Genomic DNA, 25,795 nt, shown 5'->3' with positions numbered 1-25,795 from the left:
AACCTTTAAGCTTGACAGACATATTGATGTGATTTATATCATGATATGCAAAATATTGATATTGAATTATGTGAAAAGTATATAGTTATGAGATCTTTTTTCCATATCGCCCAGCCCTATAGCATTTGATAACTAGCTCAGCAGGTTTCTGTGCCCATCTCATTGGGCTTAATTGAACCCTGAATCATTGTTTAGCCAAAAAGACATAGTGTGCCAGCCCAGCAAGAGCGGCATGAGCTAAGAGGTGTAAAAATAGCACCACAGCCCAGAGCAGCTATTGTGGTGGAAAAGTCGAAATGAAAATGCAGACTCTAAATTGCCGAATATGTTTGTGTCCTGTGATAGACTGTGACCTGTCCAGAGTGCACCCCACCTCTTACATTATGTCAGCTACATAATACATAATACCATGGTCATTCAGTTGGAGGTGGATAAAAACAATCATCACACAATAATTACAGTTTATCCTCTTGGATTCATGAGCATAGATGCACAATTTGGTGATGGGCCTTTGGGCTGATGTTGAGACAATTACCTGGATGAATGAAATGTTTGAGCCACCAGTTTTTTTTTCCTTTTCTTTCAGCTGCCCCCACAGGAGTCATCACTGCAGATTTTTCCTGTCCACAGGACAACAGGAAGTTGCTATGACATACTCCATTCTCCACGTATAGCATCAGCATGTAGACTACCAGAGCCAGGATATTCATCTGGAACATGACTTGCTCTATCACTGAACCTCAGCTGGCTCAGTGAAAAGAAAATGAAAAGTAAGATGTATGATTCATCCTCTGCAAACGAGGAATATCTGTTCCAAAACTGTTTTCAGGTGTAAACCAGTATGGGTATGTAATAATACTATTTGTTATCCAGGTGCGAATATTCACAGTTTAGTGTAAAATATTTAAATTATGACCTACACTCTTAGAAATAAAAGTGCTATGTAGAACCATATAAGGTTCTACGGCTTGTCCTCATCGGAGAACCCTTGTTGGTTCTCCGGTAATACATCTAAAGCAACTGGCCATAAACTCCTCCTATGTCACAGAGACTCAGTGAACAAGTGACAAGTGAATTCAGCGTGCCTTTTGTTTTGTTTCCGGTCAAGATAGATCCAGTGTGGTGCAGTAGTTTTTCTAACGTTACTTGTTGTTGCAATAGCATATGAAAAAAAACTACCAAGTTTGCATGGCCAAAAAGAGCATTAATCTTGCAATAAACAAATTGACGCCGTTAAAATTGGTTTGCGTTAACGCCATCAATAACGCGTTAATCTGACATAACTACAATTAAGCTTAATTTAAAAAGGTTTGTACACAGCGTCCATGCTGTGTGTGCATGGAGTAGCAGCACTACAGCACCATGAACAGGCCTGGCATATGCACTACAGCATTTAGAGTCATTTTGGAAGGGTGTGTGTGGATGAAGACATTTGCAGAAACGGTGCCTCGTCTATAGAAAACTTTTTTCAAAAGGATAAAGAAAAAGATTGTTTACGTCTTCATGTAGATGTGCCTTGAATCTTTGCTAGATTACCAACAAACAGCTGAGGTCGGAGGATATAAAACGAATAACAGGTGAGACAAACTGCGATATAATGGAGCCTAACCACATCCCTAATTTTTGAGAGACATTTAGTGTCCTTGCTAACGTGAGAAACACCTTATTATTCTAGCTTAATTAGATGTACTGTGAAAACAGGCTTTTCATTCAGAAGCTGAAATTAATTATGTTCTCGGCCATGTCGGGCTAAAGTGAAGCCCAAGGGGGATTGTGGGTATTAAAAGCAGAGAAAGACATAGGGAATGCAAAAGGGGCTTGGGTAGAATAAGTAATCTAAAAATAGGGAGAAAGGGGGCATACAGATTTATTAAGGGGGCTCTTTTCTTGGTGTTAAAGTGTAGCTAAAATCCAAAAGCTGGCTGGTTAAGTTGTGTGCTAAGACATGGAGAATTGTGTTTGATTTAGATTCAAACTCAACAAAGTAAATAGTGCATTAAGACTAATGCCTTTTTCTTGTGATGTGTAGTTGGTAAGAGATATGGACATCATTTTCACTGTAAATATAGCCATATTTATTAACCAGCTGAGGACCTATACACTTGCTCTCATTGGTAACATGCCTGCTAGGGTTAGGGGACAGGAGAAAAAAAAAGAAAAACTGAACTGAAAAAAAAGAACTACGTCTACTTGGAAACTGAAGTTTGTAAATTGCTCACTCCTACGACAAAATCTGCTCTACTGTTGCCTCATTGGGTAATGCTGGGATCAGACGACACAAATTCAGGCTGATTTTCAAGCAATTTGGTCGTGACCGATTTTTACATTTCCCATGTCTGAACGTCGAGGACAATGAGCGGATGTGTAGTGTAACATAACTGAAGGACAGAGATTTGGCATCTTGGACGATCTGCGACACCCTGACTAGAAGTCTAGCATGTCAGACATGTTTTTCTATTTTTCTGCCTAGTCTGACTTCTCCTACGTCGTGCTCCTGGACGTTTATCCAAAGGATAACAAAGTGTTCTAACGCGGTATAACATGCAGACATAAACATGGCAAGAAGGAAGAGGGATGCTGCTGCTGCTGCTGCTGCTGCTGCTGCTGCTGCTGCTGTTACCTCAAGTTCTCCCCGAAGGACAGACAGTTTACACTGTCCTCTTTGTGAAACCCAGGAACAGGTCCATCTTTTTTCTTTCTTTTTCTTTTTTTGTGTTTGAGCACAAGCAAGCGAGCGATCACCCACAACGCATCCATTGCCGTGATTGACAACTCCTTGCCCCGCCTCCCGCTGACCTATGAACTTGCACAGTGTTGTGAACGATAATTGGTTGGGCTCATACTTGCAGTGTTTCCAGTCCTCCAAACAAGACACGGCAATAATCCATGACACTGTAATTGATAATCTGACATGTTGACTATTGTGTGAGAGAGAAATATTGTGTAGTCTGATGCCAGCATTAGTCACTTTGGTCAATCCAAACAAAGGATTTCAAACACCAAGATAACACATTTTTAAATTACAGATCGAGGCAGCCATGTAAAATTGCTGATTTTGGCTACATGGACTTTTTTTCTGGGACAGAACAGATTACAAAGTCCAGTTTCCAGGCTTTATAGTTGCAAGAAATAGCAGTGAACATCAGTCTTAAGCATGTTACGACTTAAACGGGTGTAGATGTAATTGGTGAGCCTTTTGTTTAGCGGCTAAAACTTGTTTCACCTTCTACCTGCGATGGCGAGTGTCGCCATGAACCAGGCTGTTTCAGGGAAACAGCGACACACTAAACGGCAGGTTGAGTGAAGTCACTGTTGACAGGGGTGGATTGGCCATTGGGAGTACCGGGATTTTTCCCGGTGGGCCGGTGACGGCTGTTTTTTGTTTTTTTTACTTTTTTTTGCCATGCCCCGCCTTGCCTTGGTAACTACTGTAAGGGTGAATTCCAATTCCTTGCTTAACCCTCAATCTAAAAAATGTGCGCTCCCTCTAGTGCAAGTGCTGTCTCGATTGAGTTGAGGGGCAAGTTTAAGGGCTGTATCGCCCTCAATATTGAGATTTTCCGAGACCACCCTTAGGAGCAAGGGCTACCCAGAATGCTTTGCGTGTTTTGATATAGCCATCATTTGCTATCGTTTACTTTTCAATAAGCCGTGGAGTGTGGTAACTGTCAGCTGAATATGTCCGTGGTTGTGGTATTTGTATGAGTATCATCTTATAACTAACTGACAACCTAATAACTTGACTGACAAGCGGATCGTAATAAATAATCGTGAGGTAAATGTGTTCTTCTTCTTTTTTGGAGTTGACAGACTGGACGCAGCTTTCGCGTTATTCTGCCCCCCACTAGTAGACGTCTGAAGACATATCTGCATTTAAGGGGTGTCCCATTTCTAAGTGACAAAATAACCCCTAACACTTGGTTTTGAGGCAAATTAAGATTAAGGGTTGAGCTTGAGGGTTAAGATTGAGGGTTAAGATAGGAATTGGAATTGGCCCTAACTCTCCCGGCACAGTGCTCAGCTGCAGACACAGCACAGAGTTGATGATTGGCCCAGTGGCTTGTCTGTCTAAAAAATACCTGGCCCAATGGTCCTATGAGAGGCTACAGAGGCCCAGGAGTCTCACCCATGCATGTTCTAGACCCCCCCCCCCCCTCGTCCAATCACTTTTAATGATGAGAGAGAGAGCGAGAGAAAAAACAACACACGAAAAACGAAAATGGAGCTTACAACTTATGTGTTTTGAGTATGTAGATCTGCTATTTTCACAGTTTTTGATCCTTTTTACCAATAATGACGTTGCCCAAAATATAGAATATAAAGGGATATTGTTTAGTATGGTAGTGTCATTAAGAGCTTGTGTGTTTGTACATCAACGACCAAAAAGGCCAAATTTTTGTCCCAGTCCACCCCTGACTGTTGATAATGTTCATTCATTTTCTCTCACTTTATGCTCCACATGGAGGGTCACAGGGAGCTGGAGCCAATCCCAGCTGATATAGGGCGAAAGGCGGGGTAGACCCTGGACCGGTCACCAGTCCATCACAGGGCAAACATACAGAAACAAACAACCATTCACTCACACATTTACACATACGGTCAATTTAGAGCATCCAATTAACCTAATCTGCATGTTTGTGGATTGTGGGAAGAAACCTGAGTACCCACAGAAAACCCATGTGCACACAGGGAGAACAGAAAGGCCCTTGTTCGAACTGGGATGCAAACTGACAACCTCCATTTGTGAGGCAACAGTGCAAGCCACTATGCCGCATTGATAATGTGTCAGTACCTAATACAAATACAACTACACTTCAAAAAAAGGACTTTGAACTCTATATTTAATGATATGGCCAACATTTTTTTTGCTCCCCTTTGTTTCCACTGAGTGCATGTTCTCCCTGTTTGTGTGTGTGGGTTTTCTCAGGGTTCCTCCCACAGTCCAAAAACATGCAGATTTGGGGATTAGGTGAACTCTCTAAATCCCTCTAAATTGACTGTAGGTGTGAGTGAATGGTTGTTTGTCTCTGTATGGGCCCTGCGATGGAATGGCGAGCTGTCCAGGGTGTACGCACAATGTCAGCTGAGATAGGCACAGCACCCCCCTCCCCCCATGACCGTATACATCTGTGGCTCACAGTGACAGTGTGAAGGGACACAAATTATTATTATGTAGACACACTCCTGAGCATATACAGTTATGTGTGAATGAATGAACGCTCAAACACACATGCAGAGACAGGGCACATTAGCTTTATTTGTTCTCCCTGCAGATTCAGTCCATTGAGACAGCTGCAGAGCAACAGGCCATGGGGGAATAGAGAAAGTCAACAACATCGGAACGAATATAGGAGGAAAGGTGCGGCAGTAGAGGACTGAGGCTTGACTTGAAAGAAAGGTGCTGAGATAGAGGAGACAAAAGAAGGTAACAGTGGTCCAAAAGCGGGAGGGAGGATGAGCTGCAAGACAAGATAAGGGCAAAGAAAGGAGGGAAGTGACAGGGGAAAGAAAGCAAGGGAGGAGGAAAAAAAAGGGAGACAGCTGAAAAGCAAGAAACTGATGTGACTGCAGCTGAGATATAGGTGGATGGAGAAAAGCCTTTAGATGTGGAATCAATAGAGAAAAGGTGAAGGATGGATGGAGTGATAGAGTGTGGTACAGTGCAGAAACAATGAACCACAGAGAGGCGGTGGAGGCAGGAGAGAGAAACCTTGTGAAGTCTGAGTGGGATGTGCTGCGTTTGAATGTAGAAAGAGTATAGGACACATTCTGGGTGACAAAGGGGAAATGGACATGGAGGGAGAGAGGGAAAGGTAGAGTGACAGAGAGTGATAGAAAAGATGGAGGGTGACAGAGTGAGAGAGAGAGAAAGGTAGAGAAGTGAAGGTTGTTTGCTCGCATCTAAACGTTGCAGTGAGCTCTCTGCTCAATATGGCCCTGAAGGCACACCGCCTCTGCTAACACAGACATATCACACACACACACACACACACACACACACACACACACACACACACACACACACACACACACACACACACACACACACACACACACATACAGACAGGAGGGGGATATCACATCCATCACACCACTATTTCAACACAAGACTGTGTGCATGTATTCTGATCTGTTTGCTGCAGATTGGGGTGGTGGGCGGGTGGGAGTTGAATAATGGCTTTGAGAAGCGTGTGGGTTGGGGTGTCTGCAGTTTCATGCTCATAAAAAAACAAGCTTTTCAAGCTTTGTAAAAAAAAAATAAAAAAAAATTGCAGACTGTTTTGCACATGTGTTTGTGTATGCGTCTCCTGTGCGTACCAAAAGTGTGTTTTATGTTTTTCCAAAGTACGTAGCGAAGCACTCAAATGCGCAAATGTGCCCCTGTGTCTGTTGGGAGCAGTTCCCATGATCTGCCAGATCACTCCAACAATGGGCAATAGTGTCGGCTTCATTACCATAGCAACTAGCTGAGATGAGAAGGGGCATATGAAAACACACACTTTCTCTCTCTCTCTCTCTCTCTCTAACCACATGACATACTGCCTCAGTGCACCACATACGCTGTCAGAAACACATAACAGAACACAGTAAAAGACGGCACAGTGTGGTGTGATGTACGTTTAAAACGAGGGGGGATAGTAATTCACTTTATCGGTAGGCATGAGGATGTGAGTGAGATCAAACTTTGACGCGACGTAATATGTTTTTAATGACCATGCATGTGTGTAAAGAGAAGGAGACGGGAGCGAGATTGAGAGAGAGTTCAACAGTGATAGTTTTTCTATCAGCTAACAGATCAGACTCAGAGCACTGCAGAGATGCAGTGATGCTGCAGTATTTATACACCACATTCAACCTCAGCTCACCTCTTCTTGCTAAAGATGTACTGTATACAGTATGAAGAGCAGTGACAGCCAGTCAGTGAGTTAGGGCTAACAATCATCTCACAGCTACCTTCAACCTCCCTGTTGTCTCATTCAGACTGATTCTTTGAATGCGTTTTTATTTTTATTTTTATTTTTAACACTGAAGCTGTATAAAAATCAATACCCTGGTAACCTCAAACATGTTATATGCACCTCATACAGATACGTCATTGGAGTGAGTGGGAGAGAGGGATGTGAGGAAGGAAACATACAGATTTAGAGATGGGTTTTATAATGGCGCTGCTCAGTTATGGCGAAATAATTGAAATTGCAAAGTGACCAAGTGCAACACATACACTATATGGACAAAAGTATTTGAATGCCTGACCATTACACCAACAGGGACTGTAATGACTGAGTCAAGTCTTTATAGTCCATGCTTTGTGCACTGCGACACAGTCATGTTGGAATAGAAACGGATCTTCCTCAAACTGTTACCACAAAGTTGGAAGCATAGAATTGTCTATAATGTCTTGTACTGGAGCTGGAGCATTAAGATACAAATACATTTGTCCATATGGTGTAGAGTTATTGTCATAGCAATGCAACGAGATTTCGTTGGCAAGAACTTGTTAGCAGCACAGGCCTCTCCCTGCATATTAAATAAACTGTTCTGCAAATGTGACCCAGGGCTTTACCATTCCGAACAGCACTGTACCAAACCGAACCGTGCCACGATGGATCCACAGCATAACTTTTTAGAATTGTTAATCAGCATAACTATATGGGAGTGGTTATCAACACTCAAGACTCTCCCTCTCGATCTCACTTTATACTCTCCCTCTCGTCGTTCCTCCTGTCTGTCTGCCTCCTCTCAGACAGAAAAGCTCAACACCCTTTGATTTGTAGCAGAAATGAAGATGAGGGAATTTCAAAGAGAATCCTCCTCTTCTGCTGATGCATGCTGTCCTGATCCATCATTGCCTCACTGCTCTCTTGTATCCTTCCTCGTTATCACTTCTTCTACTCTACACAAACTCTTTCTCTACACCACCCCAGTCCTGTCAGTCTTATATGAGCTTCCTTCCCTCCTCTCTCCACATGCGGTGCCACTCTTCCGTCCTCTCTGTCTCTGGTTCCCTGGTGTCTCGTGGCAAAGCTGCCGTGTTAGTGCTGCTTGTCTGGCTGCTGTGATGTCTGCTCCTGGTCATGGTCGGTGGAGGAATAAGCACCTCTAAACCTGTCAGTCCCTGAGACACTGCAGTTTATTTATACCACTTCCTTTGTACGCCACCTGTCAGTCAAGCCAATCCTCTCTCTCTTCTCTCCCAGTTCTACCGAGACCTGCTGACAGGCAGTGCGCTATAGGAGCTATTATAACACACACAATCTCATTAGTGCCAGAAAGGAAGAATATGGCTGACGGATTAACTGATGCTCTCTTTCCTCAAAGCAACTCTGCAGTGTCATGTCAATTACGCATGGGTAATAGGTGTCAATGGCAGTCTGGCTCTGACAATACACAGCAATTAAGTGGATTTGTCTCAGTTTTTATTTTCTGTTTTGGCTGAGGAGGACAACATTCCTGTGTTGTTCCTGAGACGACAGTTAATGCGGCACAGTGCTCCCATTCCTGTCTATGTCTTGCTCACAAAATCCCCTTTTCATCATTCACATTGTTTCTATCTTCGTCCACCTTGAACAACTTACTCTTCACTCCCCTTCCCCATACGCTCTGTCTTACCTGTGAAGCTGACATTGAGGATGTAATCCCTATAGAGCCTGCGCCCGTCCAAGGCCTTCATGCTGTCACACAGCTTGGTGGTGTTGGAGCACAGACTCTGTTGCATGCGATGAAGAGCGTGAGCCATAGCATACACCGCATTCACCACGAACATGATCTTTGACTCTGGTTCAAAGTTATTCTTGTCCATCGACAAGCTCTTGCCACACGGAGGAAGGTGAGCCGTCTCCCCAAGTCCAATACCTCCTCCTCCTCCTCCTTCTTTTCCTCCGCCACCTAAAGAGCACTGGAACCGCTGCTCCCAGAATTCCCTGTACCAGGGGTTACGGAGGTTCTTGACAGGGTTCAAGCTGAGGAAGTAGCGGTTGAACTCTGGCAAAGGATTGGCTGCCAGCTCGAGTGTAATGGCTCCCTCTGCGGTGACCTCGTTTCCCTTGACGATGCTTTCCTGTGCGCCCCAGCCATCGCTGGCCACCCAGATGAAGGAGGTGTTGAGCCTGGCAGCAGCTGCCAGCAGCTCTCTGGCATCATCGCTGCGCAGGAAGAGGACGGCCACACGGGCGTTTGGCTTCTGCAGGAGCTGACGGATCACAGCTTCATAGGACTTCTTAGCGTTTGAGCGTCCCACCTGCAGACAAAGACAACAGATCGTCTGTAAATGCTTCCTTTACTTTAAAACAAGCTCACATTGAAGCCTCTTTCACACTAAAATTAGTGGGTATACCCGGGATTACTGATTGACACCATTCCAGTAGCTAGACTGCCCCCTACTTCACTCGTGGGTGAGTTATGACATCACGAATGTGCCGTACTCCAGTCCCTCCTTTAATCAATCTTTCTAATGTTTTCTAGACCACTCAAAATCTGATTTACACTACAAAGTTTGCTATTCACCCTTTCACACCCATTCACTCATTGACATCTATATGCAGTGCATTTTCTATCGCACATCTTTCATACCCATTCACAGCCATTAAGGAGGAACATGGAGTTAATCTTCAGTTCTGAGAAGATGAACTGTACTGAAGACTCTTGGATGAGAGGTGAAATGTCTTGACCTTCACTCAAGTCCAGTCCAGTCGCCTAAAGCTAATCACAGAAGATGACTATGACCTGGATGACTGAGAACCCTCACAGACAATGTGAGGTTAAGTGTCTTGCCCATGGACACATCAGCATGTAGAGTAGCAGAGCCCAGGACTCAAATGAATAGTTGTGAAATGACGTAGTGATTTGCATCACTGCTAAGACAAAGACAAAATGAGCATGTCCACCTGGGTCTTTTATTCCCACTGATACCAAACAGAGCCAAAGCTGATTAAAACCTACATCTATTGTGGCCATTTGACCTCAGAGTTACTGTCAATTAAACACATTCCCACTGATCAAAAACCCATTTAAAAGGGTTTAAACTGGGCCTTTGGCCAGTGGAAATGGAGTATAACATGCACATCTGTAGCAAATGAGATGTAAAATGTGACTCTAAAGTGCCTTGTATGGGTTCCTCTGAGATGAGCTTTCATTTTATGGTTCATAACTGATAACATCAGTGTAATATAAACTCCATTTGTGGGCTAGAGCAGATAAGACATGAAGACAAACTTTTATAAGATCACAAATCGGTCTAGTTTAAGGTGCAGCTTCCTGCCATTCATCATTATGACATTACAGATTAAAATTGTGGCTTTATAGCATTTTTGAGGTTTCTATTAATCATGGAGATTACATCATAGAGAGAGAGAGATCTCTTTTATTTAAAATGTAACTGAACCCATAAACCACTTTGTTTTCAGGTGAGAACCAGTCTATGTGTATCTAGTAATGTTTTTTGTTGATCCCAGTGCAAAAGAACAGAATTTATACACATCAGCATATCTACTTCCTCTCTAACCAAACACAAGCTACTGCATTTTCGTTTTTTGCCACTGGCTATCTTAGTCTACTCTTGCTTCACTGGTATGTGCTGTGGCACCCTTTCTCTCGCCACAGTTTTCATCCCAGGGTGCTTCTTGTCCTCCTCTTCTTTCTCACTCAGCTCTCCGCCCACGTCTTGGCATTATTCAAAATCAGGCACTGGGCAGAGTTAGCCCCAGAAGAGGGGATATATTTGTACCTTACCTTTTCAGAAGTGGCAATGCAGATGTTCCTCATGCGAGCCTCTTGCTCGAAGGCCTCAATTCCAGTTTCACCGTAATCGCCCTCCGATGCAACGGTGGACACGTATGTCCAGTTGAAGAACCGGAGGATTTCAGCCATGGCTTTGGCCTGGTAGAAGTCCGGGGGGACAGTGCGGGCGAAATAATCATAGCGGGTTTTATCACTGAGCTTGGCACTTGTTGACGCGTAGCTTATCTGAGGGATCTGGAATAGCCGGAGAAGATTGGCAACCTGAGGGAAGAGAAGGGGCACAACTTAATAAATGATATCACATTTTCTCATGGATTACAAGAACATATTGACATTGACACATTGCAAAACCTAATGATCATGTAATAAACAACACTTTTGGTCGGTCAAGTAGCAAGGAAACACACTGTCTAACATATTACTGAATAAAAATTGCTGTATAATTTTAGCAAAGTTTCAGTACTAGACCTTCATGAAGCAAACACATTTTGAAAATGAGAAGTCTTTTTTCATGCTTGCAAAGTAGAGTTACTCACCTCCTTATTATTATCAGTATTAATAATAATACTGATAATAATAAGCACGTAAAAATTCAATACATAAAAAAAAAAAATAATCTGTATTGTCAACAAACTTCAACTACAACTATTCCGTGTAATAGGATTCATTTATTTTGTCATGAAATATGCAGATCTCCAATCTGCATTTTCTGTCTCCTCTGAAGTACACTTAAAATGATGTCTTAAAATGAAAGAATGAAAATGAAACCCATTAAACCGGTAATCAACAAACATCGAGAAATTGGTACTGGACTCAAACAACTTGAACAACTTGAAAACTGACATATATTGGCAGCAGATCACAATTATTAAACTTTTTTCAAGTGAATAATCAAAGTCGGATCAAATATTATTGGTACACTGACAAAACCAACCCTACAGAATTATTAAAATGGTCTTTTAATAACTGCACTTTTTTTCATTACAGGAAAAAAATTCAACATATTTATATGGTTGTTGCAAAACTGGAATAGCTTCATGCATAATGTGATTATTTAAAGATAAGACAATTCACACACACACACACACACACACAGGTTCAAGGAATGCCTGACTCATGCATTAGTTACGTAATCTGGGCTCTACTAAATTCCCTTTTACTGTTGACTGGGGTTTATTCATGTTCATTACAATTTTAGTCATAGACACAGACAGAAACACAAACACACACGCACGCACACACACAAATAAACAAAAACTACACAGCATAGCCATTCTGTTCTCGCCTCAGTTTAATCCTGTTAGAACGCATCACTCTGGGCTTTTTTCTATATATTTCATTTGCAGCTCAGTTGATGGACTGTTTTGAAAAAAAATTCAGAATCTCATTTCACTAATAATGTGGAAAATTAGAGCACACCCTCACGCACACAAGGACAAATCGGTACACGTACACAGACCTGCAGTGACACACGCACACACACACTCACAGGCAGTTGCTTATAGTTTTATTAGACGCAGTTAACTGAAATGTTGGGGAAGTTCGCACTAATGTAATCACATTGCTCCATTACCTTCCAATGACCACAGGTATCTACAAGGCCCATCTGTGGGGACACATGCGCTCAAGTCTCACTGGTCAAATCTGTTTAATATCAGGTTTAAAGTCTAACTAAACCCATAAACCACTTCTTTCAGGTGTAATGTCATTTGCTGATGAAATGGTGTATCTGCTGCCTCTCTGGTCAAACACCATCGACCATTGGCTTTTTTGAGCACTCTTATATTATATTTACACCAACTGCAAGGGAGTGACATAAGCTGAGTAAGCTGGCTGCTGTGGGCCCTGGTCTAGCTCCACACTCTCCCTCCATCTCCCTCTCACTCAGCTCTCAGCCCACTTCTTGGCATTTTTCCAAATCAGGCATTGGGCGGAGTTAACCTCATAAGAGGAGGTTTAGTTACCCTAGGACATACCCTGGGAATGTGTTTGATCTGATTTAACTGCTTTGTGTGTCTTTATCGTTATAATTAGCCTTTTGTGTTTCTCCTGGGCCACACAGAGGCGTAGTCGCTAGCACTGGTGCCTTAGAGCAAAAAGACCTGGGTTTGCAACCCAATCCAATCAAGAGCCTTTCTCTATGGCGTTTGCATGTGCTCGTAGGTTTTCTCATTTCAGTTCAAAAACATGCAGAGGTTAATTGGACATGTGTGTGTGAATGTGAGAGTCCCGGTTCTTCTCTGTGTATTGGCCCTAAGATGGACTGGCAACCTTCTCAAGGTATACCCTGCCTTTTGCCCTATAGCTGCTGGGATTGGCTCCAGTGACCCTGTGACACTCTTTTTCTTCTTCAGTGGGAATGGTGTTCAACTTTTTTGAGCAGGTTCCCCCGGGTTATACCTGCTGATATAAGTGTGAAAGGGACTTCTATTTGATAAAGCTGCTCTCCTCTTTTGACAGAGGAAAAAGAGATGCACTGAAGGTGAGAACTGACTATCAGAGAAGAGCAAAAAGAAAAGAAAAGTAAAAGAAACGGAGGGAAAAAATGCTGCAGTGGACGGACACTGTTTTCTGCTTGGAATGCAAGTCACACAGACACATACACACATACACAAACATGTAGGAATGGAAAGCCGAACGGTGCTGACTACATAAATGGCCTTAAGACAGTTTTTTGTTATTCTTGTTATTATTTTGCCTCTGTTTGGTCTTCATGAACATAAAAAATTCAACATTATTTGCATGCTGCGTCCTTTATCTGTCAAACAGTACTAACAGACCTGACTGACGACTGGGAGTGTTTCTGTGTAGCTGCAGCGCAGCCCCTCAAACCGCTGAAACTTTGTGTTTTCAGTCATACTCCAACCTGTTTGAGACATCTCCCTTTGCTAGCACAACATTGCTTTTGCTGTCTGTCTTCGGGGTTCACATGCCCTTGTTGACATCAAATTTGAGGACTTTCCAGGTCCATTTTCCTCAAATTCTAGGACTGAATGTGCTGACACAGTTTAACATGGGAGGGTGACTTGTAAGAGCGTCTTCGCCCATGGCATTCACTTTTATGGATTTGCAGCACGCTCTGCATCTGGTCAAGTGATTGTCCTTGGGATCTTGGTCAAAGTCAGTCTTTGTAATTTTCTTTGGTGAGCCAGAGTTCTTGGAATTTGGAAAGGGCACGAAACAGTAGGTGGTGTCAACAATGGAGACATTACCTAAATTCAAGCACTTTCAATGACTCATGTCTGTTTAAAACTTTGATGGCCTTGAATGTTTCCAAGGACCTGTTAGAACCCTGTGTCTTGAAAGCAACTGTGCTTGACATAAGTCATATATTTTTCAAATTTATTTAATTTTTCCTTTTAGTTATTTGTTTCAAGAAGAATTTAAGTTTGTTTTTGACTATCTAGCCATAGTGCTAAGCTTTATGTTATTTCCTTCTAAGAGGACAAAGTGTTCCTGTATAGAATAAAGACTCTTACATATTCCATCGTGCCTCCGGTCTTGTGCATTTGGGTCCAGCTGTGTTCTGCCTTCCTAACAGACTTTAACATAAAACAATCCCTGATGATTTAATTAAGGAGCAAAGACATCAACAGTGTTGGAGGTAACGAGTTACAAAGTAACAGATTACAGTAACGATATTACTTTTTTGGTAAAGAAGTAACGCATTACACTTTCAAACATGCCTTTAAACTGAAAATTCTTTGGGTAGAAGCACTTGTGTATTGTATGTTTTGGGTAACATCTACTGCACGTCTGTCCGTCCAGGGAGTGGATCCCTCACCTGTGGTTCTCCCTAAGGTTTCTACCTTTTTTCCCTGTTATAAGGTTTTTTTCCCTGGTAGTTTTTCCTTACCCTGGTCGAGGGTACTGTGGGCTATACAAATAAAGATTGATTGATTGATTACACTAAAAATATAGGTAACTACACAACTTTACTTGACTATAGTAACAAGCTTTTCTGCGTTACCCCTGCCATGTTTGCCTGTGTGTAAATTTCTGATCCGTTTAAGTGATGTGAAGTGAAGGGTTGCATGCGTGTTGCTTGTATGTGTGCTTGCCTGGGCACTGTTGTCATGGAGATCTATTTGAGTGACGTAGCTGCTGGTGCGAAGGAGGGAAATGGAGATAGATATGGAGACACCGGAGAACAGGCTTTTAGCCAGCAGGGCGCCCTGTACTGAAAATAATAAGAAATTTTAGGCAGATCGCCCTAAAGACGCCCTATTTTTTCCTCCTATTTCACCTGGTAACCAGCGAAACGATGTTGTGATGCCGCATGCAAAAACTGCGGCCAGCACGGGCCTGTCTATACCCGCTTAGACTCTGTCCAAGATCAGTTTGAATAAAACCATTTCAAGAAGAGTACACTGTGGAACAGCACTTATTAAAGTTTCTTTGTGCAAAAGTGAAACTTGGCTGCAAACACCGCAGATTATGAACTCCCCCGCGACAGAACTCTCTTCTCTCTCTCTTTGAGCAGTTAACTAAAGAGATCATCTGATGCATCTGTTATTCCCTTAATTACAGTGCTAGAGCGTCTTCTACACAAAGGTTGAGACCACGGAGTGAAAACAAAGAAAAGAACGCTCTTGAGAATCTGTCAACGCGTTTTACTAAGAGCTACTCAGATCCCCTGTATTTCATTGCGACTGTACTCGATCTTTGTCATAAAAAGCATTATGTATGTGTCATATGAATCAAATTAAAACACTTCCGCCCCTCTTTCAAAATAAAACACAATACGCAGGTCATATAGCTTGTCACAAGTTATTATACTAATATGAAGATCTTATTCATCAATAATATAAATGTTGTGGGTCCATATCAGTGTATTTGCCCATTTAAGCTACACTGCAATCACATATATATTTAGGTCTAAAATAATAGAAACACAGGAGTGTGTTATTTAATCAATTTACTTATCAACCACATGGCTTCTCCAATTTTCTTCATGGCTGTTCTCCATCTCTTATCTATGTCTGTCTTTGATGTGTGAATGGTAGGTGCCAGTCAGTTACCTTGTGCATCAGCCTGTATGCTACCTGAGGACTGCCCCCCTGTAGACCTCCCTTGGGCCACATGCAAGTGAACAAACATAAGTTGTCTGGATAGTTGAAAGGCCAATAAAATGATTTTCTTTTTAAAAATCAGCATTGCGTTCTAGTATATATGAATATATTATAACTTAATGATCTGCTGGAACCGATCGCCCACGACACTAATTTACCTGACAACAGTTGTATGAGGGGAGTACCGGCAATTATTTGTTTCCACTTAAAGCACTGGAAATGATCCAGTCTGCGTTGGATCATATGGTTTTACATGCCATTATGTATACATTATACAATAAACACTATGTGGGCAGGCTAAGTGATGTTTGTCCATATATCTACACAGAAAAGTAAGAAACGCGAAAGTAGAGTAATAAGTAGCGAAGCTACATTTCAAATCCAGTAACTAGTAAAGTAATCCCATTACAATTTACGGAACTAATGAGTAACTAGTAACTAATTACTTTTTTTGAGTAACTACCCCAACACTTAAATCAGATCAATTAGAAAAGTAAAACAAGTAATAGTTAGATTAGCTTCTCTGGAAAAGATATTAGCAAAAACTGCGCTTTCTGTCTGAAAAGAAAAATTAGAAAAACAACAGCAGCAAAAGGGCAACAAGAATGAGCCGCAAGAAAACTAAGGATAATTATGTTTGATGAAGGACGAGAAACAGATCTGTTAACAATGGCTGCCCCAGGAAGCAGGAAGAGGAGAGGAAGGTGGCTGAGGTCAGCATACACTGAGTACTTCTTCCAAATAGCCATGAGGGACGTCCCAGAATGCATATAAAGAAGGTTGGGGGTGGTGGGGGGGAGGGGGGGCAGCAATGATGAGAAGGAAGAGCGCAAAGATTTAAGGGATTGTAAACAAAAGAGAGAGAAATATATAAAATGTGGGAGAGCGAAGAAGAGAGTGTGGGAAACAGGCGACAGAGAGACAGAGTTGCAGAGATTAGGGATTTAAGGACTGATAGGAGGAGGCTTTTGTGCAGTCACAGAGGAGGAAAGGAAGAAGGAGGTTTTATACTAAGCTATGCAAATCACTGAGCTCTGTCACAAGAGCTGGAGAAACACAATAACACACCACTGCAACTTCTAAGAAACAAAGTACACACACGTTTGAACGCTGCAAAAATTGATTTTCAGGGAAGTCAAATAAGCCTTGGTTCTGGGAATCATTTTCTTATTTTTTGTCTTTAAAAAAGAATCTTGGAGTGTTGCACTTGAATAAAAAAAATAATTTAGGAAGAAATATTGAACTGTCTTAATGAGATTTGAATTACCAATAACAAGGTAAAACAATGGTTTGAAATCCAGATCCACTTCCCAGATTAGTGTGTGTGCAAATATAGGAATTTCTATGAGTTGTGATAAATTACATTGACTTGCTTGCAATAAGTGCCACTTGACTTCACTTCAGTGCACAATTCTTTTCCTCGAAATACATTTATTTGAATCAAATTTACAAATATTTGGCTTATCTCTAGCTGGGCTGTTTTTGCAGTGATACACATACATTTATACAAACACAGACTGGCACGGTCACACCAAGGCAAGGAAGTCAGCCTTTGCATTTTCCATCATGCAGCTTGTGCAAGGAAATAAGCTATTTTTTCAAACAAAAGTATGAAGAATGATGCATATGTTGAATTAATTAGTGTTTCTTGACTTTATCGGCTTTCTGTGTGTGTGTGTTACCTGTATGGACACACTGCTGAAGGATCCTCCAATGACTCCAGCGATTGCAAGCGGACTGTCGTCCTGCAGAGCATAAGATCCGTCTGGACAGATGAATTCTGTGTCGTCCACCTTGGTGAGGGAGGCTCTCACAAACTCCAGAGCCTAAAAGCAACAGGTACATACATTTATCTATATTGACATTGTGCACCATAGTCTGTGGTGCATATGATGCGTGTCATCAATTTGTTCTTAAAAATACTTTATTCGTTTTGTTCTTAGAAATAACTATATTCTGTATATTTGAAATAGTTTAAAATCATTTGAACATTTCCTATATTTCTGATGTCAACTGTAAAATACTGTATGTACAAGTATTTCCCACACAATGATAATGTGTTTTTCCGACGCAACAAACAACAATGGATGGCTGCAGTTACTGATACTCATTTTTATTTGTATTTTTTTTCTTCTTAATGGTAATAGTGAAAAAAAATAGTGGTGCTATTTAAAATTGAGTTGACTTCCATTGGATATTTACATCGGTCGTAAGGTAGTGACGCGTTTCCGTCACCCCATCAGCTGACTGTTATGGCAAGGGAAGGTTGCCAAATAATGGAACAGTAGGGGTTGGTTATTCTGGTACTGTTCCAAATGGTAACTCAAACAAATACAAACCACATTGTACCAAACTGTTGCATGAAAACACGGCTATAAATAAGCTGAATGTTTGAGTACATGGGTGTGAATTGGTGAATGGCAAAACTGTAAAGCAGCTCAGAGTGGTCATAAAGACTAGTAAAGTGCTATATAAATACATAATACCTAAACTGCAGCAGAAAACTGTAAGGGCTTATTTGACACCTACAACCAGAAAAAAAAGACATGAAGTAAAATTATACACCACAATCACTAAGAAACTATTAAATGTTGACAAAATTAAAGAGTTATAAAAGTATAAAAAACAGGAGAAAAATGTCTTATTAAAATACGAGCCATTATCCCCCAGGTAGTGAACAATATTGTGTAAAATGAAACGTTTTCCCCACCAGAGCATGTCTTAGTTTGCTTTAGTACACTACAGACTCAATGACTCTATCTATTAAATGTATGTTTTGATTCCACTCCATGATATTTGATAGGTGATTGACTTCTGGATGTTATACAAATTGCAAGATTAAGATTCCTGGCCTGTCTAGTTGAATAATCATTGACATGTGATTTAGTGCTAAAAGAATGTGTACAAAGTCCTGTGGCAATGGAGAAATGGCGACGGGAACAAGCAGAGGATGCTGCTGGGAGTTCTCAGCCCCGACTCTGCACGCAGGCGGCTGTGGGGTGACGGTCGTCCACTGTAGACAGTGGTAGATGCAGTGCTCGTATCCTCCCACAGTGACAGAACAGCCGTTTCCAGGGACAGCACTGCTCTCCCCACATGGGGAAAGGGAGATAAAAGGATCCTACCACCAAGAAAGCCTACCATACAAGCGCCCCTGGCAGGAGACCATGCCTGCATGGGCATCCAACCCAGCGGTCGAGAAAACAGGAAACACAAGAGAAGGAAGCCCCTGATCTTAGAGGCATGGAAGGACTGCTAGACAGAGGAGACAGACCAGAGCGACCCACCACGCTCATTGCCAGGTTGTTGGCCAGTACCAGATTGACATAGCAGCCCTGAGTGAGACCAGACTTGCTGGAGAAACTCAACTTGAGGAGATAGGTGGAGGCTACACCTTTTACTGCATTGGGAAGCCTCAAGGTGCCCGAGGACGTCTGGCGTCGGATTTGCTATTCGCACGGAGCTTGTGAGAAAGCTCGATAGCCTACCTTGTGGGATCAACGATCGATTGATGACCTTGCGTCTCAAGCTTAAGCTAAGCTAAAGAGCAGTGTTTAAGCTAAGCTAAAGAGCTACACATACATGGCTGCCTCCACTGTGGTTTTACTTACCCCTCCACATGGTTGCGATGGCTGTCACTTTCAAGCGGTATCATCCTTGGAGAAACCGGCCTCCATCTGACCGAAGCGAGGCTAAAGCGGCACCCCCCTCCACCTTAATTGTGGGGGACTCCATCATCAGGCAAGTCCGCTTCTTCAATGCAGTCACTCATTGCCTCCCCAGATCTACTGTGTCTGTTATCTTAAATAAACTCCCAGAACTTTTGCGCTCCCTGACCTCCACAGTCACTAAAATCATTGTCCACATCGGATGTAAAGCAGTCCGAGCTTTGGTGAGCTCGGACTGCTCGTAAGCAGTCCGAGCTCACCAAAGCCGATTTTAGAGACCTCTTCAGCTTCCTGCGAACCACAGGTAACTCGGTGTCCAACATTGGCTCGTGGAGCTGAGCGGTTCAGCCTAGTCCTCAGCCTCCACACCTGGCTGTATTCTACCTGCAGGGACTTTGGCTTGGCTTATATTGACAATTTTAATCTTTTCTGGAATCGCCATTCTTTCTACAAAGACGACAGAGTACACCCAAACCAGCTGGGCAGTAAGATGTTAGCCGCTAATCTGTAACATACTGTACAGCATGCTGTGCAGACTGCCGCTGCACGTGACTGACTGACACCACACACCCCCTTCCGGATTTATTCTTCCCCGCCCCCTGTGGCTGCTCTGGCTTCTCTTTTACTCACCACTGCCCCCTCATGGGCCCCAAATGCCAATTTGTTATCTCCTATTTTAACCAACTGCACCCCTCATTCTAACCCCATCAGCACACTAAAACAAATTGGCCTTTTGAATGCATGGTCACTTTACTACAATTCTTTTAGATCCCGCCAAATATGCAGGAGATCTGACACTCGCTATCGAGTGAAAATTAAAACTCAATCAATCCCTGTTTGCCCAAATCCTGAACGAATAAAGTTAGCACCTCTTAATATGAGATCCCTCTCTAGTAAGAGCTTTTATGTTAACGATTTCCCAACATAATCTCAGTTTTTTATTCTTAACTGAATGTTGGCTCTCTTCAACTGCTTCTGCCATATTATTGGAATCATCTCCCCCAAATTATGGCTTTCTATACTCCAGTCGACAAGATAAAAGAGGAGGAGTGGCCTGTATCTTCTCTGACAGTTTCACTTGTTCAAGAAGTAACTTTGGTGAATTTTCAAGTTTTGAATACTAAGCCTCAGTTATTAAGACCCACCGGTCTATACTATGACTATTTATCGACCTCCTAAATACAACTCTAAGTTCTTATCTGAGTTTTCAGATTTTATGTCCATTGCTCTTACCAGTTATGACAGGATTATTTTACTTGGGGATTTTAACTGTCATATTAATAATTCCGTTGATTTATATGTCATGAAATGTTTAGATCTTTTAGCTAGTTTTGGTCTTGTACAACATGTCAAAGGAGCCACCCATAATCATGGAAATACACTAGACTTGATTTTCACAAAAGGTATCGAAATAGACATTTCTGATATCACTCGTGTTCCTGTTTCTGACCATTTCTTTGTGTTGTTCAATGTCATCACGTCTGTATCAACTCAGTTTAATGAGACTGTTGTGAAAAGACGACTTGATGACAGGTCCAGGACAAGATTTTTTGATAGTATTAATAATTTTCCTTCATCCAATGCCCATTCTGTTGATGATTTAGTGTTTGATTTTAACAAGAAATGAAGATCCTCTCTAGATATTGCTGCTCCTCGACAGGAAAAGCAGGAACGGGGAAATGGAAAGGGAATGGTGTTTATAATTTCTAGCAGCTGTAGCAGCAGTTTATCCTTCCAGTGAAATACTCCACGTTTAAGCTAAGCTAAAGAGCAGCGTTTAAGCTAAGCTAAAGAGCTACACACAGGTCCAGTATTTTAGTCACAGATTCAACGACCATCTGCGATCTACCTGTTAGCAAGCCTGCATCTATGACATCTTTTAATTTAGTTACAGATAGTGAAATCAGTGCCACTGTAACCAAAATGAAGTCATCCACATGCTCACTAGACCCTATTCCAACCAAACTTTTAAAATCTAGTCTCTTGTACCTCTAATCAGACTGCCAGAATCGTCAACACTTCTCTGCAGTCTGGCATTTTCCCTGCTGCTTTGAAAACAGCCATCGTGAAACCTTTGATCAAGAAACCTTAGCCAATTACAGGCCTATTTCAAATCTTCCTTATAATATAAGGAAGATTTGAAATAGTTGATTTAAAACTATTTTCTCTAATAGTAAACTGTTAGAGAAAATAGTTTTAAATCAACTATTTAATCATCTAAACACTAATTTATTGGATACATTTCAATCTGGCTATCGCACTAACCACAGTACAGAAACTGCCTTCTTAAAAGTAGTAAATTACCTCAGAGTTGCGGCTGACTCGAATAACGTTGCTGTCCTCTTTTTACTTGACTTAGGTGCTGCGTTTGAAACTGTTGATCATTCCATTGAGAAATGGATGGGTCTTTCTGGTCTTGTGCTTGACTGGTTTCGTTCTTACTTGTCTGACAGGAAATTCTTTGTTAGTCTAGGTGATTCTGTTTCACAGACTTTTGATGTTGAGTATGGTGTACCTCAGTCCATACGCATCCTTGGTCCGATCCTCTTTTCTTTATATATGCTCCCTCTGGTTAAATTAATCAGTTATCATAATGTGAATTATCATTGTTATGCAGATGATATGCAGTTATATATCTCCGTTTCATCAGAGGACCCTAATGCGTTAAACAATCTTTTTTCCTGTCTCACAGATATTAATACATGGATGAAAAATTCTGTCTTTTAGTGATTCCTAAGATGACCCACAAGAAAACTGGTGAAGCTGCTTATTGTTTTTATGGCCCTAAACTCTGGAACACTCTCCCTTTGCTGCTGTTTGGTGGAATTTTGACATTTCAGTGAGCATTGGCCACCCAGAACCATCCACAATCTTTGGTTCTTTCTCTTCGTTTTGAGTCTGAGCAAAAGACCACAACCATCACCCAGAAGACTTTGGTAGTCATGCTTGACAACTCCTTGCCCCAACTCCCTGATGAATGTTTGAGCCTTAATGGAGGTCTCTGCTGTTATTTTCTGCTGAGGCTGAAGCAAACAACACCTGGAAAGGCACCAGGTGCAGATGGGATTCCTGCTGACATCTACAAGACAAGCTCACAGCACTGATCGCCTCCTACCATGAAGGCATGCAAGCCAGAGTCCAAGAGAATGGCGATACCTTGGACCCCTTCAAAGTGCGTAACGGAGTGAAACAGGGCTGCGTCCATGCGCCTACTTTGTTCTCCATCTTGTTTGCAGCAATGCTTCTTGATCCCTTAAGAAGCTGTGACAGAAGGGTGTACATCCAGCTTCGCACAGATAGGAAATTCTTCAACCTGCGGAGACTCCAAGCCAAGACCAAAGTGTTGGAGGCCATCCTACGCAAGTTCCTCTTTACAGACGACTGTGCACTGGCTGCACACTCCCATGAGGACCTGCAGCACATAATGTATCACTTACAACTGCCTGCGGGCGTTTCGGACTCACATTCAGCCTTGGTAAAACTGAAGGCATGTTCCAGCCTTCACCATCACCGGCTGCCAACGTGCTGCCACCTCCTCCCATTGTCATCAACAACACAGAAATGAAGACAAGTTCTGCTACCTGGGTAGCAGTATCACGAGCAGTGGATCTCTGGACGAGGAGGTGATACAGCGCATTGGAAAGGCAAGTGTAGCCTTTGGCCGACTGGCAAAGAGACTCTGGCATGACCACGGCATCCGCCTCTCCACCAAGATTGCTGAGTGCACTTCTCTACTGCTGCGAGACCTGGACAAGTTACCGCCATCACATCCAGCTACTGGAGCAGTTCCATCAGCAAAAATCTGCAGCATCAAGTGGCAGGACAGAGTATCCAACTTGCAGGTCCAGAAGAAGTGGGACCTCCCCAGCGTTGAGTGCCAGCTAAGATGGACAGGACACGTTGTTTGCATGGAAGACAACAGAATCCCCAAGATGCTACTGTATGGGCAACTGAGACACAGGCATCGCAACCAGGGCAGACCCGTCAAAAGATACAGAGACAATCTGAAGGCAGGCCTTAGGAGCTGCAACCTCGACGTCAACTCCTGGGAAGCGATTGCCCACAACAGAGCGCTTTGGAGAAACCAGTGCGTGTTAGGAACCAGGGCCTTTGAGGCCAACAGAGCAGCTGCCATTCAGCAGAAGAAGGAGAGGAGGAAACAGCGCTCCACCCCTGTCTGTTCCTTCCCGTGCAGCATCTGTGGCCGTTCATGTGCGTCAAAAATTTGTCTTCATTCTCACATGAGGACCCACCTTGGCAAATGACTTGTATGTCTACTCATCTGTCGATGAGTACCTGCAATTTAGACAAGAATGACATACTAATAACAACAGCTGTGAACAAAAACTGGCGTGGATTGAAAATCAACTTTGAAACTGAGGCACAATATAACAAGCCGTTTTTCTCCAATGTCAGGAACCCAGGGTTTATACAATCAGTCAAAGAGCTCACTATATAACATTACTGGATGCATCATCTCCAAATGCACAACAATAAAATACACTCATCTTTTTGACGATAACGAGCTCTGAGGGAAAAGGGCTTTTTGTTTGCTCTGTATCTGGCTCATTTCCCTAATCCCAAATAGCTTCAGTTTCTATTTTTATTTATCTTATCATTTTAAGGCTAAATCTTTTCCCTGCAGTAGATAAATAGATTTACATGTTTCATTTACTTTACCTTTACCGCCAGGAGCTATATGTTTTTGCCACAGTTTGTCTGTCTGTCTCTGTCTGTTTGTCTGTTAACTCGAAAAGTAGTGGCCAGTAACAAGTGATTAAATTTTGGGCGTGATCCGTAGATGTTATCACTATTTTGAGGGGGGCTGTGCTGCCTTGGCGGAGGTCTGCGCTCTCCGAGTGCTTTTCTAGTCTTTTAATGTGACATTGCACTTGGCTGGATTTAGATGGAAACATTCCACGTTTTACTTGCCACAACTTACTAACTCTGCAGCCAGAGAAAGGCTTTAAATGTAAAATGCAGCAAAAGCTGATGTTGCCAGTCAGCACGAAAGAACGAAAAAAAAGCAAATTAAACAAAGTGTATCACTGAATTGTGTTGTATAGTTGAAACGCTGCATCAGCATTTACTGGTAAATGCAGTTACAACCATACAAAAATGACAATCTTGGAGAACAGAAGCTTTTACTAAGCTAAAACTATCAATTATACTGTTTAAATTACTAGGTTTGTGCAAGTGGTCTGTTGCAATTTGTTATGTATTGGACATCTTCGAACAAGTCAAATAAACAGTGTGTTGTGCAAATGGAAGCCGGCAGTGATTTTGATTTACATATCTAAGATAATACCCAGTGTGAGTAGCATTTTAAGTGGCTGGTGGATAAAGTATGATTAAACACTGTCATCATCTCTGACTGAGAAACAATCAGCATTTGTGTACATATTCTGATAATGCAGTGCTATAAACGGTCTGTGGGGAAATTTAATCCAACAAATGATCAACATTTTTCACATCTCCACTGATACATTTTAGGGATGATATGAGAGGAAATTAAAATAGAAAGATAATCATCTGTTTTTTAAGACATTTTTTGGATAAGACAGTGAAGCATGAAGGGGGGGAGAAGGAGGGGTGAAGACACGCAACACATGACCACGGGTGAAATTGAAACCCACGTCATGGCATAGGGCTCTTTGACCTATGGGGCCCAAGCTCTAGACTGTAGTGCTTTATTTATTTTATTTGTTTGTTTTTTTAGCTTTTTTTGTAGGTTTTAGATTAGATTTGTAATTGTGTATGTAACTAATTAAAAAAAAAGAGTTGGTGCACATTAACCATACTCACACACCTGCTCCAGTGCATAGGTATCTCTTGAGCAGGTGTCCAGGATGTGGACTCCCAGGGAGACGCCAGGCAATAAATTGTTGTCCATGTTGATTCTGTCGATAGCGAACAACATGGCCTCCAGCCTCTGGATTCCTCTGTCCTCGTTCACACGGCCGCACTCCTCCATCCCAGCCCCTTTCTCGTGCACAGGGAACAGGCCGCCGAGAACCAGGTCACCCTCGATGCGGATCTCTCGACGGGATTGAGGTGGGTCCCCGATGGAGAGCAGGACCCCCCGACACATCATCACCAAGAGTAAAGTGGGAATGAAGGCCACCATGTTGTGTACAGGGAGGGATAGGATTGATGAAATGTGAGAAGACTCGAGTGGCTAAGGGTGAAAGTGAGGGGTAAGGGGTTTAGGGTGAGGTGTGCAGTGCAGGGGTGCTGGGGTTGAGTCAAGAGGCCGTGGATGCTTGGGTCTGTTTGTGGCCCATGAACGATTCAGGGAGAGCTGAACTGGATGGCACA

General features: G+C 42.4%; 1 protein-coding gene across 1 annotated transcript in view; it reads right to left on the bottom strand.

Moving 5' to 3' along the window:
• Nucleotides 1-25,517, bottom strand: part of grm3 (glutamate receptor, metabotropic 3) — a gene marked incomplete at its 3' end in the record, with an annotated part of 41,358 nt that extends 15,841 nt beyond the window's left edge. Inside the window, exons 1-4 of the mRNA XM_083894048.1 lie at nt 25,287-25,517; nt 17,492-17,635; nt 10,729-10,998; nt 8,611-9,238 (exon numbers count right to left, since the gene is read on the bottom strand). Coding sequence (XP_083750174.1) covers nt 8,611-9,238; nt 10,729-10,998; nt 17,492-17,635; nt 25,287-25,451 — 1,207 coding nt within the window. The 5' untranslated portion in view covers nt 25,452-25,517. The remainder of the gene's footprint in view (nt 1-8,610; nt 9,239-10,728; nt 10,999-17,491; nt 17,636-25,286) is intronic.
• Between the last annotated feature and the right edge of the window lie 278 nt (nt 25,518-25,795).

Source organism: Microchirus variegatus (assembly GCF_963457635.1).
Source record: "Microchirus variegatus genome assembly, chromosome: 8".
Taxonomy (NCBI): Eukaryota; Metazoa; Chordata; class Actinopteri; order Pleuronectiformes; family Soleidae; genus Microchirus; species Microchirus variegatus.
The sequence above is the reverse complement of the archived record's forward strand: the minus strand, read 5'-3'. Positions and strand labels throughout refer to the sequence as shown.